The 15201-nt window shown below is 56.5% G+C and overlaps 1 protein-coding gene across 1 annotated transcript in view; it reads right to left on the minus strand.

Annotated features, from left to right (window-relative positions):
• CRAMP1 (cramped chromatin regulator 1) overlaps positions 1-15201 on the minus strand; it is a 62337-nt gene that overhangs the window by 3028 nt on the left and 44108 nt on the right. Inside the window, exons 6-18 of the mRNA XM_007453576.1 lie at positions 13951-14036; positions 13364-13487; positions 12446-12527; positions 10793-11959; positions 8272-8449; positions 6434-6615; positions 6272-6346; positions 4162-4243; positions 3177-3281; positions 2881-3059; positions 2099-2161; positions 1362-1593; positions 401-565 (exon numbers count right to left, since the gene is read on the minus strand). Of these exons, the coding sequence (XP_007453638.1) occupies positions 401-565; positions 1362-1593; positions 2099-2161; positions 2881-3059; positions 3177-3281; positions 4162-4243; positions 6272-6346; positions 6434-6615; positions 8272-8449; positions 10793-11959; positions 12446-12527; positions 13364-13487; positions 13951-14036 (2720 nt within the window). The remainder of the gene's footprint in view (positions 1-400; positions 566-1361; positions 1594-2098; positions 2162-2880; positions 3060-3176; positions 3282-4161; positions 4244-6271; positions 6347-6433; positions 6616-8271; positions 8450-10792; positions 11960-12445; positions 12528-13363; positions 13488-13950; positions 14037-15201) is intronic.

The raw sequence follows: 15201 nt of genomic DNA on the forward strand, positions 1-15201 counted from the left end.
CCCTAACAGCCCCTTCCCGTCCCACAGGCACCGGTGGTGACGAGGATGAACACTTCCTGTGAAGGCTCCGATCTGTCATTGCCGTGCCACCACAGAACAGAAGGAGGGGAGCAAAGAGGGCACAACACGCCAGCTCCTTCCACCCTGCCCTTGTCAGTGAGCCTGGGGGGAGGGGCACAAGGGACTGACTGCAGGATGGACGTGGCCATGGTTACGGGGTTTACACATCTGCCAAAGCCTAGTGACCTGCACACTGGGGCCTGGGCACTTTCACACATGTAAATGATGCAGAAAAAAACCCTAAATACCAAGGAACAGCCCTGGAGGGGCTCTCTGCCAGGAGCGTGGAGAGTCCAAACTCTGGCTCTGCTTGTTCCGGCTGCCCTCCACAGAGACTCACCAAACAAGCTGCTGAGTGAGGAGTCTGTGGGGTCGCTGGGGCACCACTGTGGGTCGTGGGTCGGGGAGGCGATCCAGTCTGGCTGGGGGCTGCTGGACGGGGAGGGGAGACTCTTGGAACTGTCACTGCCATTCAGTTTTGCTGGAGAAAGAGGGACTCCTTCACCTGTCAACCAAAATCTGGGTCAAAGCCGACATGTGGGGTGAACAGCCCCACTTCCCCCACCTGCCACCAAGAAGGCCACGGAGTGGCGTGGCATGCACTGCTGAAGTGGGAGGCTCAGGACCCCACTGGGCCCCCCAACAGCAGGGACCCGTGCCCATCTTCAGAGAATGACACTGGCCACAGTGGATGGAGGCAGGCAGGCCCTGTGCTGAGGGCGTCACCTACACCCTCTCCTGCTGCTGACGACAGCCCTGCAAGATGTCCGTGGCTCCCAACACACTGCTAAGGAGAACAGGCTCTGATGAGCTGGTGACCAGCCCACGGCCACACGCTGCCAGCTACTAGCTCTGAATCCACGGCCTGAACTCTACCAGCTGGTGCCCACCATACCACTGCCCCACAGCACCATCCCCACAGGCTCAGGGAGCCAAGGCCCACAGGTACCAGTCCAACCCCTTCTGAAACCCACAACCCTGCAGGCGTCCAACCCAGGTTCAGACTGACAAGGAGACGGCCCTGCCTGATCCCCAGGCTGGAGACGCCTTGTGGGCCCGCTCTATCTCCCAAGGCCAGGGGCAGCCCCGCCAGACCACAAATGGGCTCAGGTCCTGTACGGGCCTTGTCCGCCTGCGCTGCCCCTGCCAAGGCTGGGCAGTGCCTTGTAGGTGCAGAGGCTCAACACCCAGGACAGCTGGACAGCAAGGTGCCTGGAGGCTGGCAAACACTCAGGTGGGAGGTCAAGGCCCCTGGGAGAACTGACTCCAGGAGGGCTGTGCAGAGGCACCCTGCTCCTTACTGTACTGGCCGGAGCTGATGGCGATCTCGATGATGGAGTCGCTGATCTGCGTGGCGGGCTCTCCCTGCGAGAGCACGTCCTCGGGCGGGCCGGGCAGGGAGATGTCCAGCAGAGCAGAGACGTTGGGTGGAGAGAGCCGGGTGCTGGAGGCCTCCGACGAGGCCAACGGTGTGGAGAGCCCATTGTGGAGAGGAGCCTTGGACAGCTCGGATAAGGAGAGAACAGGCGAGTTCTGCGGAGACAGATACTGTTGAGACACGACAGAACAGACAGTCCATACCAAGCAATGAAAAAGCAACCTTGGTCCCGCAGAGCAGTGACTGAGTGATGGGGACACCAACAGAGAGGCAGTGACCCCAGCAGTCACTCATCCTTCCAGCAAGAAACACACTCAGGGAACTTCCTTCTCCTGAAACCCTTGAGGGATGGCACAGTTGGGAGGCCGGGCCAAGGTGGCCTGGATCTGCTTCCACCCCCAGCTGATGACCTCCTCCTACCCGGCCCAGAAAACTTAGTCCTTCCAGAACCGTGTCTCAATCAGCCAGCCCAAGAGGGGAGAAGGGAAGCCTGAGATGGGAGCCGCATGTGCACCAAGGAGGCAAGATGCGGGGAAGGATGGCCGCTGGGCATCATGAGGAGGAAGCCTGGGCCCACGAGCAGGACCACGAGGGTAGGGCCCAGCGCTGGACGAGGTCCTGGGGCAGCTACTTTGCTCAGCAGCCAACAGCACACTCTACCTGGAAACCGTCTGCCACCGTCTCCTGCCTCGAGGGGACACTGATGAACGGGTCGTTCGTGCCCTACGAGAACACCAGGAACATGCCAGTGAGCGCTGGCCCGGCACCTGGCTCCTGAGGAGAGCCGTCCACCCCATGGCTCCTAACAGGTAGGAGCACGGGGGTGTAGGCTGGAGAGCTCTCCCTGGGAGCACAGGAAAGCCCACTGCTCTCAGAATGTGTGCCCCCACATCCCCAAACTTGAGACCATTTGTCAATTCACAATCAACTCCAGTCCTAGCAAGAGGTCGACCTCAGGGTCCTCAGGCAGGGCTGGGCTCTGCAGTCCTAAGTAGCCGCCTGCCCTGCCCACCTCAGGCAGCCCTCAAACAGGTGGGGGAACCGGAGGAGCTGGAGTGCTGGCAGGGCTGCAGAGCAGGGCCTGCTGAAGCAGCACCCAAGTAGCCGGAAGTCAGGGGTAGACTGACAGCCAACTTGGTAACATTGCTGTTCAGGCCGGCTACCTTTGCTGTGGGCAGACCTCCATGCCCGTCTTAGTTGTGGATTCCCTGGGTCACATGGCAAGCCCACCCCACCCACTGCGCCACATGGTCTCACTCAGGCTGAGACTTCCCTGTTCAGTGACGCTCCTCTCGCTCAGCTGGCCCGTCCCCTCCAGAGGCAGAGCTGGAGTCCAGCACAACCTCAGCTCATGGCCTTGGCTTTCAAACCAGGACTGGAGACTGACCATCCCATCCCCAAAGCTGGTGGCAGCTCAGAGAAGCCCTTCTAAACACACTCACCCCTACAGCGGGGATGGGGTCTCCATTCTGGTGGGTGCCGGTGGAGTCCTGCCCCGAGACAGTCACCGTCACCTCATCTGAAGACAGCGGGGAGATGCCAGACAAGCCATCGGCATCCAGGACAGGGAGGGGGCTCCCAGGGATGATGCCGGCGCTTTTAGCTGCTAAGTCGATAGCACCTGGCAACAGAAGCAACGTGCAAGTCTTTGTCTCCTGACGTCCTGAAACGCGCCCCAGAGGGGACAGCCCATGTGCAGGCCTCATTTTCATGCCAGGGCAGAGTTGCAGAGACTTACTAGCCAGGTGGCCTGGGGCCTGGGGTGGCAGGACCTTGGGCACAATCGGCCGGGACAGAGCCGCTCTGGTCAGGGAGGACTGAATGGGCCGGAAGGAGCCTCTCCCTGTGAGGATGAGAGTGGAAGCAGACGCGTCAGGCACACGAGCTGATGGCCTCTTGCCACACGGCGGGGGCTGCACGAGCTCCCCTTCATGGCCACCGTCCAGATCATGGAAGCCGAGCTGGAAACCACCAAACGTCCCAACACTTGCTAACTTGGGGAAGTTAATGGTCACACAGGGCCCCAATGGAGAGAAAGCACTGTCGCCCACTGCGCTTCCTGGGGGGCTGCTGAATGGCTGCGGTCACTACTGTCAGCACACGGGAACAGCCCTTTAAGGGTCTGTCACACCTGAGCTGAGCTACAGGCTCCTCTGAGGGGGTCAGAGCACCAGACTAGGATCAAGGTGCTGCCTCTGCAACCTGGCTCCTTCCTGGCGGGCTTTCTGCCATTGAAAAGTAGGTATGAGAATGAGCAATTGTCTGGGTCTTGTGAAAATCAAGACCAATAAAAAGGTAAGTCATGGAATGTGTGTTTCACTGAAGGAGTCTCACTGTATAAGATCTACTGCAAAGTGCGAGGGCCCCACTGAGTTGACAGACCAAATGAAAGCGTGAGTCGCACACCCTAAGGACACGTCTGTCCCATAAAACGCCTGACAAGAATACGTCAATGGATGGGGTGGACCACAGACCCTTTTCTAAACTGAACCAAGCAGAGCACCCCAACCAGGGCCGTATGAGCCCAACTTGGGAGGAAAGCTGCCTGTGGACCACCAGTCAGGGGACCACGCCTGCCCGAACCGCTGCCCATGTTGATAGAATGGACCCAGGAAGGCTTGAAATGTCACTCAAAGGGCCACAGAAACAAATGCCTGCAATTCCCAAAGACGGGGCCGCGCACGTAAGGAGCGAAAGCTTCCTTGAGAAGCCCCGGCACTTACCAGTTATGGAAGAATTCGACAGGATGGAGAAGGAACAGACATTGTGGGACTGGTTTTCAGACGGTCTAGGAAGCAGAGTTCTCTGTGGAGGGAAAATTGGCAATATTCAGGTGATGGAAAGACCCTAATACCGAAAATCACCCAGGAAACTAGTGCTGGATTGTAAAGGAATGTTCTAGAGAAGAGGGAGCTGAGTGTAACCAGATGGGGGTTTTGGTTCTAGAGTTGCTGACACAAGGGCTTCCAAGACAGTCTGAGGATGGCTGTGCTCTGTAGACCCCAGACCCCTAAACATTGGGTCCTCTCTAAAAAGAACCCAGGGAATTGAAGCTCCCCAGGGAAAACTGGGGGAATGTCAGAACAATCCACCTTTTATCTAGAACATCTGGATTTGGCTGGAATGCAAGTAGTCCTATAAATATTTATAACCACTCGATATGGACTGTTACGAGATACCCCTTGTTTGGGTGAAGAAAATCAAGTTGCCGCCTGTATCGCAGGGGGCCAAGGCCATGCGGCCCTCCACCCCATCCACGGTCTGGTGCCCGCTCCTCCCTGTCACACGCCCAGGGCTCCCATGTGTGAACCATCAGGCCCCAATGTGCTCAGGGCGCCTTCATGGTGTGACGACTACCACCTAAGAGGAAATGGAGTTCACTGCCGACACTGTTAGCTGTTGAGGTGAAGCACTGACAGAAAGCATCTCTCAGGCCGGAAGTGTCCAGAGGCACTGCAGCTCTGGGCATACAGCTGGGCTCTCGCCCCACTGGGGCTCCCCCAGGGTCTACCAGGTGCTGCAAGGCAGCAGGGTGACTGTACACGAGGTGACGGGCCGTGGTGTCCCCTGCCAGACTCACGCCTCTTTGAAAGAGCCAGATGGGAGATCCTTTAGGCTCTGGGCCTCGCGGTCTCTGTCACAGCTACTCAAGTCCACCCTGGTGGTGTGAAAGCAGCCGTGGACAGCAGGGAAATGAAGTACCGTGGCCACATGCCCATGAAACTTTTTATAATAACAGTAAGTGAAAGAACCACATATGAAGTGTGATTCCATTTATGTGAAATTATGTGATCCCTAGAGACAGGAAGTGGCTCAAGGGTTGGGGAAGGGGCGGTGCAGGTAACGGGGCCGGGCTTCTGTTTGGTGTGATGACACAGCAGTGGGGGCTGCACACCCCTGTGAATATACTAAAAACCCTGAACTGTATGCTTTAAACAGGTAGGCTTCATGGTTTGTAAATTATATATCAATAAAGCTGTTTATAAACAAAACAACAATAGGCAGCTGAGGGCACCATGGCTGCGACCCTGGGCCGTGGGGTATCCTCTCAGCCAGGGAGTGTATTCCCATGCCCAGGGCAGAGGGTTAATGTATTTAACCAAATATACCAAAATTAAATGCCCTAACATTGAATTAGCCTGCACAAAAAAACCTGTGGGACTTGGAATAAATTTTCCTTCCTGAGATGTCATGCAATCTCTCATTTCTAAATAAATTACTTCCAAGAGAGAAAGAGATTTCTGAGTCTAACAAAAGGAGACCTATGCATTAATTCAAAAACATTCATAAATTTCCAGGCCCATAGTTATTTCAGAATTTCAGCTTCACCTCTGTTATCTTTTCACCTCCAAATAAAAATGCCCTCTTTCTCCTGTGCCTCTCAACCCTGGATCACCCCCCTGGGTCTGCAGGTGGCATCCACGGGTCCTCCCAGAGTTCATTACCAGCTTGGGAGAGGTCTGGCCTCTGGCCAATCCATATACCTTGCCAACTGCTTCCATTAACTACATACTTATAAACAGATGTTCTGAGAGTCCTCACATATATTCCAATCTGGAACATCCTTGGAACCCAAATCCCAAGAACTTCCTGTCTTTTTTGCAAGCCATTTTCATGCTGTACCAAGATTACCTTTATTTTCAGGTACAGTTAGGGTCACTGTTACTACTTTATCCTGATAAAAAGAAGAAAAGAAGGGGCAGGGATTCTCCCCACTTCACATGAAAACCTGAGACACAGGAGGACACTAGCGTGTCCTGGGCAGCTCAGCTGGTGGGAGGGAGAGGCCAGCCCCTGAGGCCAGGCACACGCAGATGTGGATGGGCTCCTGACCTGGACCACCAACGGCTTCCGCAGGTGCCGGTTCCGCAGCTTCCTGGGCTTTGGCAGGAAGAAATCTGACTGCATCTGTGAGGAAGACAGTACTGACCCTGAGAGTGTTTTCTCCACACACATGGGGCAGGCCAGCAGCAGGGAGGTGTGGGCCCCACTTACGCTGATGGAGTTCAGATGCTGACGGAACGTCAATTCTGTTTCCTTGTTGGGAGAGAAGAGCTTCCCGTGTCGGCTATTGGGTGGCAAAGTTGTCGGGACGGCAAAAAGGCCACCATCTGAATCACCACTTCCAGCACTGGAGGGACCGGCCACCAAGAGGGGCCTCGGGGGGTTTCTCAAACCTAGGGAAGGAGAAGGGAGAACAGATACAATGGTGCTCACCCAGCAACGTCTCCAACATGGGAGGGGTTCCACCGGGAAGAAAATCAGAAAGGAATCCTTGATGGCCTCTCTGGTGTCCTTAAAGGGAATTTCCTATATCTCAGTGCTGTAAAAATCTGCTTTTCTTCCGTTCTCCCTGAAATTCTAGTTCCCACCATGTAAGCAGATCAGAGCTTTCCTTGATCTCTGATCTCAGTGGGAAGGGCAGATTCACCTTCAAAGACTTTTCAGAGCTAGAAGAACCTTCCAGATCATCTAGTGCAGACCAGAGGTCAGCAAATGTTCTCTGGACATGGACAGACAACAAAAGTCAGTCTCGAGGGCCTCACAGTCTCTGTTGAACTCAGCTCTACGGCTGCAGCACAAAGGCAGCCACGTGAGCCAGTGGATGTGGCCATGTGCCAATAAAACTTCATTTACAACAAGCAGGCTGTGGACCACGGTCTGCTGATCCTTGGCCTAAATCTCTAATTATACAGAAAACAGACCTAGAGATAAAAAAACAGAAAATATTTTTTTAGGAACTACTATCTGGGGACTCTCCTTGCTGTTTTCATCACCATAGGCACTGCTGCAAAGCACCCTCACTTCATGGTAGGGACGGGTCCCCTTTCTTTATTCTTTATTTGCAAGTCTGTGAGGTTAAATCAACACGCACAGAGTCCAGAGACCAGGTCTTTTAAGCACCTGTCTGGATTCTAGCACTGCAGGTGCACTGGGCTAAAACCATCCTCGATTGAGGAAGAGTGTGGATATTTAAGAGTTCACAGAATTGCAAAACTTTAAAGCCAGAGGGAGGCGGCAAAGACTATACAGGCTCCCAGCTAGCCCACCACGGGTTGACGCCTGAGGAACGCGCCTTTTCCTTAAAGACAACCAATTCAGAGTCTGCTGCTGCCCCCTCATGAGCCACAGCAAGGAAACAGGATAAAGGTCAGGAGGGAAACGGAAAACAAGAACTGCAGGAGATGGGGAGCCAGACACCACAGCAGCCTTATTCTTTAAAATTCACGCAGAATAAACTATTCTAGCCATGACAATCTGTTTTATTAAAAAAAAATACTAAGCAAGTAAACTGATGACTCAGAGAAACGAGTCACGTTTATCCTAGGGTTATGTGCTGCGTAACCCAAAAATGGACGCTGAATTTAAATTACTTCCTAGATACAATCATGGTCCAGCAGGTAAGCCCATCTTTCTTTCTAAGACTTGTGTTCAACTGCTGGGGTATCCTTTAGCTGAAGGTTTCTTTATTCTAATACTTTATTGTAAGACTCAGAAAGAACCAACCTTTCTCATGCTTTAAGCCACCAACTTGGCATGATATGGAGGCTGCTGATGACCTCAACAAAGCCAGATCCCCCAAAGTGACCAGACTGGCAAGGGTCCCCTATGTTGCCTGTCGGCTCCCGCACCCAGGACCCCAGAGCCTCTGTGACGGGCCCTGTGCTCACCCTCCCCTCGAGGAGGCAGTGATTTCTGTACCCCACACCATCCGCTGGACTGTAGCTGACTGAGTGGGGCAAGGCCTCAGGCAGCCCAGAGCTCTCGGCTCTGTGCAGCCCGCAACGCCCAGCAAGGACCCCGGAGGCTGCCTGTGGCTGTCTGAGCCTCACCTGAGGAGCAAGGTGTGGAGCTGGGCGAGAAGGTCTTGCCGTGACGGAGGGCAGCCTGGTTTCGAGGGCAGCGTGGGCTGCGGGTGCTGACAGTCACCACCTTCCCCGGGGGCGTCGTCGACTGCTCCTCCTGGGCAGGCCTCACTGAGGCCGTGGAGCCAGTGTTCGCTTCTGGAGCCTGGGACAGAAACGGGCCAAAACATTGGCCAAACTCAGCACGGAACAATGCTTGTGGAGTGTGACAGGACAGCAAAGGGCCCAGGGTCACACTCCATGACGCACAGGTTGGTGCCCCCAGGCCCTCAGGGGAACAACCGCTGTCCTCCAGGAGCCCTTCTGCGTTCACTGCCGCGGTGGCACGGACAGGGCGTCCCCCTGCACCGGGACGGGAGGGGAGGCTGAGCGGCAAGCGACAGGGACTCTTCTTAAAGCTTCTTCTGATTGTGAGTCAGAGAAAGGAAATACAGATTAATTTCTAAAATCAAACACAATCACAGCCAAGGAGTCCTCTGCTTAGTCAAAACCTCCACCTCAGGGGTTTCAAGGGCCCCTACCTGAGGCCGCTGCCTCCACTCGCCTCGCTGCCACTGAGTGTTGGGGTCCTCGGCCATAGAGGCACCCCTTCTACTCACCTGTTCTCTCCCATGACTCCACTGTCCTGCCCCGCCCCCTCAGTTCTTCCCAGCACCCACTTCCCATGCTCTCACCCAGCCCCACCTAGCCTGCACCTCTTTCTGTGTCTTCCATGCCCTTCGCCCTGGCCTGACCCACCTTCTCCTTTCCCTGGGACCCCTGCTGTGTCCCTTCCTAATCCATTCACTGGATCTCGACACCCCCACCTCCCACCTGAGTGCCTGCCAGCCTCCTGGGGCAGGGCGGCCATCGCTGCACTTGTTTGTCAGCATCCCACCTACAGATATATCGCAGGGAGGGGCCGCCTGGCCAGGCAGGCCATCTCTAATTCAAGGTCCTCTATCTCTCCTGGGGCCTTGAGCAAGGGATTCTCACACCTGAGCTGCATCAGAATCACCAAGCAGGGCATGGGGGTGGGGGCGTCTCGTCAAAACAATCTCCTGGGCTGCAAGAACCTGCATCCCTAACGAGTTCCCAGGTGATGCCGAGGCTGCTGGCCGGGGACCCCGCTTCCGGAACCACAGATCTGAGCGCCTTGCTCTGCATACTCTGCACTTCCAACTTGCTCTACTCTCCTCTCCCAGTTGAGGCTGAGGCCAAAGCCAGCACCTCAGCCGTGTACCAGAACTCCTGCCTCCTTAGGAGCCGGCCTGGCCCGGCCTCCTTCCCTAGGGGTCTGGACACACTCTGGTCTCCCCCATCTCTGCTCCTGACCCCTCCAAAAGCCAAACTTGAAAAAGTGTTTTAAACTCATCATCTCTGTCCAGTCACTGCAATACTGCCCATGCCTGCCCGCAGGTCACAACCACACCTGAATCCAAAATCCACTGCTGGCCCTCGGGCCCCATGAGAACTGGTCCCATGTGGCGCTCTTTCCCCACAACGAGCTCTGCTGAGTGCCGCCGGAAGATGGTGGGCAGGAGCCCAGGGCAGAGGCTCCGGGAAATGGAGCAGAACACAGACCACATGCTGTCAGCCCCGGGGAGCAGGAGGCGGGTACCTGTCACAGCGGTGACATGGGTGCACCTCAAGTTTGGTTCTGACTGTGACCCGAGCCCCACTCCTGTGAGGCCACCACGCTGAGCTTTTGAGCCTCCTCCTGGAACTTGTGAGCCTCACCTTCTAGTGCACACGCGCCTTTCGGGATCGACCTGCCTCAGAACACTGCTCTTGTGCCGAGAGCGGACTAGACTTTCCAGTTGCAGCACCTTCCAGCCCACGTGTGGGCTTTGCTGGCCGGCCTCCCAGGAGCGGGGGTGAGGGGGCAATTACAAGCCGTGGCCAGGCCCACCTGGCCGGGTGCCCTTTCCCTGGGCCATGGCAGCCACTGCCCCCCACAGGAGCCTCTCAAGGAACCTGAGACCACTCCAACCAGCCACCTCCCAACAGGGTCTCCTGGGCGCAGCCCACCCAGCGCAGCCCCTCCCAGCTCTACTCCCTGCACCCAGGCTGCACCCCCACTGGCCTCCACGGATGGCCTTTCCAAAGCACACACTCGACCTCGCCGTTCCTGCTACAGAAACCTGTAACACTCCCAGCCCAGCTCGGCTCCTGGCCATGGCTGCCACCTCACCTCTGCGCCTCTGTCCCAGGCTCTGTCCCCTCGGCCCACACACTTTGGCTCAGTGGCATCTCTGGAGCCGGGCAAGGTGCAGCCCGTGTGAGCCCCACGGGACGAGGGCCTGCACTGCAGGGAACTGGAGCCCCAGCCACGTGCTCTGTGCAGCCCACTCCAGGGAATGAAAGGCGACCCCCAGACCACCTCCTCCAAGGAGCCCGCGGGGCCCCATACCACCTGCCACAAGGCCGGTCTTTCCTCTCTGGACCCCAGCCACCCAGCCGCGAGCCCTTGGGGGGCCAAAAGGGCCGTGCTCCGACCCACACTTACCAGCCTGGGGTTGACCTCGGTGGAGATGAGCTTCAGGAGGCAGCTGAGGAGACGCTGCTTGTGGAAGGTGGTAGGCGGGGAGCCAGCGCGGGAGCCCTGGGCCTGCCCTCCCAGGGCCTGGCTCTCAGGGCCCAGCACTGCCAGCCAGTCGTACTCTAGCTGCAGCTTGTTGGGCTTGCCCATCATGAGGTAGACTTCAGCCAGCGTGAGGCTTTCAGAGGTCTGCAGGTTCCAGCCCTCCTCGCGGAGCTGCTGGGCGAACCGGCTGGCAGGGACGTCCTTCAGAGGCTTGACGGCAGGCTGACCCTGAGGTGGCGGGGGATCCAAGGGGCTCGCCTTCTCCTGGGGTTCCTCTGCAGGCGTGTCCGCCAAGTCTTTAGTGCAAACGTCCGGCTGGAGCCCAGGGCTGGGCTGAGGCTCTGGGCCGGGCGGGACGCGGACAGGGGATGGTGCCCTGGCCCGGGCGAGGTCGGCCACCTCTGCGCTGCTGGGGACGAGGGTCTCTGGGGAGGGGCACCCTGAGGGCCGTAAGTCTGCGCAGCGGCACTGCTCAGGGATGATGAGGTCCTGACAGGACTTCATGTAGCGGGGGAAGGGGTCGAGGAGGGAGAGCTCATCTTCCAGGTCTGGGAGCTGGCCACAGGCACACGCCAGGGGCCCGGGCTCTCGGGCAGGGCCGTCCCCACCCTCTGCAGCAGCAGCCGCAGGGGTCTTCTCAAGCTGTCCACCAGCATCCTGGAGCCCAGGGGGAAGCCTGTCAGAGGCATCCGGGCTGCTGAAACTTGCAGCGGCCCCCTCCCCAGGTGCACTTTCAGGGGAACTCTCCCCGGAGCTCTGCAAAGCGTCAGTGGAGGGAGGGGGCCGCCCCCCGCCCTTGGCCTCGGTGCCGCCCCGTGGGCACTTCAGCTGGCCCCTGGCTGTGCCCTGCCCGCTCTGGATGCCCAGGATCTGGGCTGGGGGCAGCGTGTGGGTGTCCTTGGTGCTCTGCTTGCACCGGCCGCCCTCCTGCCAGTGCACCGTGCAGAAGGCCTTTGAGTGCACCACTCGGGCCACGCCCGGCAGCGGGGTCAGGGTGCAGTTCTCCCCCGGGAACAGGTGAAGTGCCACCTTCTCCTGCGATGGCTCCATGAACGAGTCCTGTAGCTGCTGCTCCTCAAACGTCTTCCGCTGAGCGCACCGTCAAGGAACCACCTGCAGCAGCTCACACCCTGAGGTCCAGCGGGGAGACACGACAGGTACTTCCTTCTTTCCGGGCTCCACACCCAACACTCACCCTCCTAGCTGGGAACTGGGCAGGGCTACAAGCCAGCCAAGGACACGAAGATGTAGGTGTGGGGCTGTCCTCGGTCACTTTGTTCAACCTGCTGGCAGGGATGCTTCGGCCACACCCTGTGGGCCAGATGGCAGCCACTTACAGCAAGGACGGCTGCTGTGACAGAGTTCTAACACTGCAAGGAGGTCAAAAAGGGGGTTCAGACCCAAAACCCAGAGGATGAGGGGCTGTGGGTTTTAGTTCTGGTTCTACACCATCTCATGGCACACCTGCTACACGCCTGGGGGCCCCACTGCAATTCCAGGACTGAGAAGGAGACTTCACTCTCAGACAGCAGGTGCTGTGGATCCTGGGGGTGGCTTTAAGTAGGAAAAGGATACAACTCGCACTTCATGAAGTGCCCACTTCTGCTTCAGGAACTCGATGAGGCTGGAGACCTTTCGATGGAGCTCCACGATCATCCTACAGAGAAAAGACAGATGGGGAATGGGAGGCTGGGACGTGGGGGTACCTTCTAGGAGCCCCAGAGGCTGTGGCAGGAAGATGATGCCAGGGGGTCTCGAGGCCAGAGCCATAATGTCCCTGTAGAGCTGCTGGCTCCTTTTCTAAAAACTAACTCTTTAATTTGAGATAACAGGAGACTCGCGAGAAACTGCAAGAAAAAGTAAGAGAGATCCTGAGTGCCCTTTACAGTATGAGGTCTCAACCAGGACAGGGGCCTTGGTACAACACACCCTTCTCTTCTACCAGCTCCCTGTGGGGCCCAGAGGGCGGGTCTAGACTCAATTAAACCCAAGAAAATAAAAATACACATGGAAGGAATGAAGTCCTGATGCAGGCTACGACACGGATGAACCCTGAAACCATGATGCTCAGTGAGAAAAGCCAGACAGAAAGGAGCAGTGTATGATCCTTTTACATGAAACGTCAGAATGGGCAAATCTATAGGGCCAGAAAGTAGACCAGTGGTGCCCTGCGGAGTGGGAGGAGGATGCACAGTGAGTGTTCAGTGGGCATGGGGTTTCCTCTCAGGGGGCTGAAAATTTCTGGAACTAGAGAGAGGTCATAGTTGTACAACACTGTGAAGGTACCCAATACCCCTGAACCGGGCCCCTTAAAAGGGCTCACAGTTAAATCCGTATTATGTGAATTTTACCTGAATCTAAAGGCATCCCCCACACTACCCCCAGGTGGTGTCAGAGTACTGGAGTGGCGTCTGCTGCTCACCCAGGGACCCAACACCTCCCCTCCAGCCCCGACCATCGCAGCTCGCTCCCCCAAAACGCATAGCGTGTTACCTGAGCCGCGGGTTCTGTGCGAGGCTCTGCACGCGGGCCCAGGCATGGTTGTTCCGTGGCTGCAGCTCTACGGGGACTTTCAGGGGCAGGCGCACTGGCTTCTGGTCCTCTTCGTCACTCAAGCCTGCGACAGAAAAGGGCCGTGAGAGCCTGGCACAGACAGACCCTGATGAGAAGGTGAAGTCCTCGGCCAGACAGCTAAGGGACCCAGAGAGGAGCAAGGGGCAAACAGCCCTCAGTGAAAGTGGGACTGGCAGGAGCCCCAGCAAGGACCTGGTCTAAAGGTGCCAGAGTGGCCAGCTGCACATCTGCTACACCAGAGCCGCGGACCAGCCATGGGAGACTCGCCCTGACACCTCTGATGCTCCGTTTGAGGACAGCTGGGACTTCTGAGCTGGACTTGAATCATGAGAGGACACACCGCTATGACACGGGGTTTCGGGTCCAGGAGCTGCCTACTGGCAGGACTGGATCATGCAGGCTCAGCCGCCGTGTTCCAGCTCAGCCCGGCTGGAGCCAGACAGCGAGCCTCCCCGACGGGAGTGAGCCCCAGGTGCGCGGCCCAGCCCAGCCCGTGTCTGACGTACCGTCCGGGTCACAGAGCTTCTTCAGGGCACGGCACATGGGCGCTTTGATCCGCAGGTTCCTCCCTTTGTACCGGACTGTGGTGGCCCTGGGAGAGGAGTGTTAAAGAAGCAGTGAGGCCTCTAAATGAACAGTCACTCCCACCCCGCGCAGTAACTAAGGGCCCCGGCTAAGCAAACACCCTGGCCTCCAGGGCTCATGCTCAGCCCCACGAGGGGGCCCCACATGTCCCCAAGAAGCTCCTGGAATTATAGGCAGATGCGCATGACAAACGACAGAGCTGACTCTGGACCTTCCCGAGCAGGCATCATGCTGCAAAGAGGGCACCTACTGTTCAGGACATACCCTGCCCTCCTGCCTGGCGACCCCGAGAGCCCTCTCACTGGAGCCCCAATTGGACCTCAGAAGGAATGCCTCTTCCCCTCCTCCAGGTCCCCAGAGCAGAAGGGCTCACCCACCTCTACATGACCTCTCAACCCACCCCTAGGTGACCACCTCTGCAGGTCAGTGACATTCCCTAGTCAGTCCCTCTGCAAACCACACTAGGGGGGCCCGGAGAGGACGGGACATTGGAGGCCAGCAGGCATGAGTGCAACATGCTTGTGCTCCCCACACTGATCTGCAGGCAGGCCCACAGTTATGGGTAACACTCTACCTGAATACTGCTGTGACAGTAACTTATATAATGTTAGGATTACATAAATTAAAGAAATACTACTATTAACTAATGAAAGGAATATGAAAACCATAAAAAATAGCTCCCTCTAAGAAACACACTTGAAGTGCTTTGGGAATACTCAATAAAGGTAGATTGTTTTTAAAAGATGGCAGATAAATTAAGTGTGAGCAAGACAACTATGAAAAATGACAGGGAAGGACCCTGCAGTCCCACTGCTTTGAGAGCCTACATTCTTGTTCCACTTGAAAACAGGAAATCACAAATGATGCATCTTGGCTAGAGCTTCCAAATAAAAACACCACAGAACTCCGAGGAGCAAGCCACCAAGAAAAGGTGTTGGCCAGCCACCAAATGGTTGGTGAACAAACCTAAGTTTATGTTTTACGAAAGGTTCAAGGTCTGTCTATATTGTTTTTATGACCCTGCTTTGTTTTCTACCTGTTTTTTAAAAGTCGAATTACAATATTGTGTTTCAGATGTACAGCAAAGTGATTCTGTTATACACATATATATCCTTTATTGATTCTTACAGTATATTTCAATATTATAAGATATTGAATATAATTCTCTCTGC

This window comes from Lipotes vexillifer, unplaced genomic scaffold (genome assembly GCF_000442215.2).
Source record: "Lipotes vexillifer unplaced genomic scaffold, Lipotes_vexillifer_v1.1 scaffold914, whole genome shotgun sequence".
Lineage (NCBI taxonomy): Eukaryota > Metazoa > Chordata > Mammalia > Artiodactyla > Lipotidae > Lipotes > Lipotes vexillifer.